We start from the raw sequence: 3431 nt of genomic DNA on the forward strand, positions 1-3431 counted from the left end.
CTTACTAGATCACCAATATAGATAGGATTTACAAAGTAGATAGTGAAAAAAAAAACTTGCATTCATTGATGGATTACCTAATTTAAGGACATGAGAAGTTCCATAAACCTAAGAAAAGAGTTTAATAAGCTATCCACATATGGTGGTATTATATCTACCCTCTTTCTTTGGGTACTTCTCCCTCACTTCATGGCTAATGAAGGAATCTTCCAAGGTACTGCTCAGAGGATTTGATACTGGTCTACTTAAATTTGGGGAACAAAAAAATCTGAAAAATTCAGGGTTGGGGTTGTGGTAGAGTGCTTGCCTAGCATGTGTGAGTCACTGGTTTGAGTCTCTGCACCATATATAAGTAAATAAAGGTCCACCAACAACTAAAAAAAAAAAAATATTTTTAAAAAATCTGAAAAATTCAAAAGTGGAAGTCTGTTCCTAAATTTGCAGAGTGAAGAGAGAAAATTATATTTTCCATCTATGGCAGGTCAGAGAAGTGTGGTTCCTAGTATTCAAGGAGAGGACCAGCCAGAGATCAATTTAGGGGAGGGCCCCTCTCCAGCTTCCAGGAACAAGGAGCTTTTAGCATAAAGAGGCGAAGAACATACTGTCCACAAAGAATTGGCTGGGAGACAGGGGCATGTAGGGAACAACTATCAGAGAAACATTCCTTACACATGAGAGCTGAATGTGGATCTTATGTGTTGCCCACAAAGGCTCGTTTGTTAGAGGCCTTGATCCTCAGGTTGGCATTATTGCAGATTCTGGAAACTTTAAAAGGTAGGGCTTAATGGGGAATCTTTAGGTCATTGATGATAGGACCTAAAAGGAGATTTTTAAGACACTGATCCCTTCTTTTCTTCCATTCTTTCATTCTCTGGCAATGAGGAGAGTAGTTTTGCTATGCCACACAGAGTTTGCCATGATATGTATATGTTAGGCCCAAAGCAGTGGGTCCAATCAATTACGAACTTGAACCTCCAGAAATGTGAGCCCAAATAACCCTTTTCTTTTTATGTTGATTAGCTCAAATATTTCTCATAGTGATTGGAAGCTAATACAGGGAGATAATTAAGAACCCCCCAAAAAAAATTTCCCAGGAGGAAAAAGAATAAATAACTGGGAACCTTACAATCCCACAGGCCACCAAATAACCAAATACCAAGTTACATCTATCTTTGTCAGGTAGGACATCTTTTCTGACTCCTTTTCCTTGAGAACAAGCCCAGGAAGTCTCAGTAGCAGCTTTGTGGGTGAAGTGAGGTCAAGAAAGATCAATTGGGTTTTTGGTCTTTGTCTGCCGGTCAGAATGGTCTCTTGGTCCACATGGCGTGCAGAACTCTCTTTAAAGTAGATTTCTTCAAGTGGAATTGCCCAGTGCAGGTGATAAAGAGACCAAACTGTATGATCCTCCACTGAAACAAGAAGATCCACTGGATGGTGGGGGGAAAAGTGGAAAAGAAGTCTTGTCAGAAAAAGCCTGAGAAGATGATGAACAGATAGAGAAGCAACAAGACTTGGGAGGCAAGTTGTGTTCATCAAACTACAGACTAAGGAAAAAAAGATGTGAATATAAGAAAATTGGAAAAATCCTTTGTTTGCTCAACCTTATTTCTTTAAGGAAACATTTTTGAAGTTTTAGGTTGAAACCATTTAGACTTAACTATGAGGGAAGGTATGTAGTTGAGTCTCCAATTTTACTAGCTGGATGTTCTCTACCACTGCTTATTTCTTATGGTAATATCCCGTAAGTGTAAATCAGTGTGAAATACCTTCAGTATAAAAAAATGTAATATAGCATCTGATAGCAGAGCATTCATACTGGAGGAAAACCCTATGAGTTTACTGAATGTGGTAAAACTTTTACCCACATATCACATTTAATTGGACATAGAAGTCATGCTTAAGGGAAACCTTGTGCTTCTAAAGAATATTGAAAAGCCTTTAGCTAGATGACAGATCTTGCTGAGTAGCAGAACATTCATGCTGGAGAGAAACCAGTGAATATAGCAAAATATATTTGAATATCAGAAAATTTGTATTGAAAACTGAATGAACTGAGCATGATAAAATTTTCTCGCAAACCTTATCCATTTCTCTGCATGTGAGAGGTCATACAGAGAAGCCTTCTAAATGTAAGAAATGTAGAAATATCTTCAGTCAAAAGTAAATCCTTGTGTATCAAGAAATTCATACTGGAGAGAAACCTTGTGAAAGTGGGAAAGCTTCCATTCAGATGTCACACCTCAGTCAGCAGAGAATTTATAGTGGGGAAAGCCCCTTTTCCTGTAAAGTATGTGGGAAAGTCTTCAGCCACAAATCCAATCTTACTGAGCATGAGCATTTTCATAATCGAGAGAAACCTTTTGAATATAATGAATGTGGGAGGGCCTTTAGCCAAAATCAGTATGTTATTAAACATACTCATACTGGAGAGAAGCTTTTTGAGTGTAATGATTGTGGAAAATCCTTCAGCCAGAAAGTGAACCTCCTTACCCATCAGAAAATCCACACTGGAGAGAAACCTTTTGAGTGCAAAGATTGTGGGAAAGCTTTCATTCAGAAGTCCAACCTTATCAGACACCAGAGAACTCACACAGGAGAGAAGCCCTTTATATGTAAGGAGTGTGAAAAAACTTTTAGTGGGAAATCAAATCTTACTGAGCATGAGAAAATTCACATTGGAGAAAAACCCTTTAAATGTAATGAGTGTGGAACAGCTTTTGGCCAGAAGAAGTACCTCATAAAGCATCAAAACATTCACACTGGAGAGAAACCCTATGAATGTAATGAATGTGGAAAAGCCTTTTCTCAACGAACATCACTTATTGAGCATGTGAGAATTCATTCAGGTGATAAACCTTATGAATGCAATGTATGTGGAAAAGCCTTCTCTCGGAGTTCATCTCTCACTGTACATGTAAGAAGCCATACAGGTGAGAAACCTTATGGATGTAATGAATGTGGAAAAGCTTTCTCTCAGTTCTCAACCCTAGCTCTGCATTTAAGAATACATACAGGTAAGAAACCTTCCCAATGCAGTGAATGTGGGAAAACTTTCAGCCAGAAGTCACACCATATTAGACATCAGAAAATTCATACTCATTAAAAACCCGATGAATATCTTCAAGATGGGAACACATCAGAAATTTAGATGTCATAAAGTCATTCTGAGGCAATGCACCACAAATGAAGTGAACTTACACAAATGTTAACAACTTTGAGGACACTGAAAATTTATATTGAAGAGGAAGACATTTGTATGATAAACAGACTGCCAATAAAAAAATACCCCACAGTCAATGGTAAAGGTAATGCTGAAACAATAGACATTTCCATTAAAATTGGAGCAGAAAACAGGCCTGTTACTCCATCAACATAGATGTGAAGTTCTTCACCTGTGTAATAAGTTGTGTTAGAAAGGAAGAGACAAAAAC

General features: G+C 37.9%; 1 protein-coding gene across 1 annotated transcript; it reads left to right on the top strand.

The window, feature by feature from the left end:
* The first annotated feature begins 2193 nt into the window (after positions 1 to 2193).
* Positions 2194 to 3131, top strand: LOC144366536 (uncharacterized). Its single transcript, XM_078020770.1, has one exon. The coding sequence runs from the start codon at positions 2231 to 2233 to the stop codon at positions 3101 to 3103; it is 873 nt and encodes a 290-aa protein (XP_077876896.1). The 5' UTR covers positions 2194 to 2230; the 3' UTR covers positions 3104 to 3131.
* The last annotated feature ends 300 nt before the right edge of the window (positions 3132 to 3431 follow it).

The sequence above is a fragment of the Ictidomys tridecemlineatus genome, chromosome 9 (genome assembly GCF_052094955.1).
Source record: "Ictidomys tridecemlineatus isolate mIctTri1 chromosome 9, mIctTri1.hap1, whole genome shotgun sequence".
Lineage (NCBI taxonomy): Eukaryota > Metazoa > Chordata > Mammalia > Rodentia > Sciuridae > Ictidomys > Ictidomys tridecemlineatus.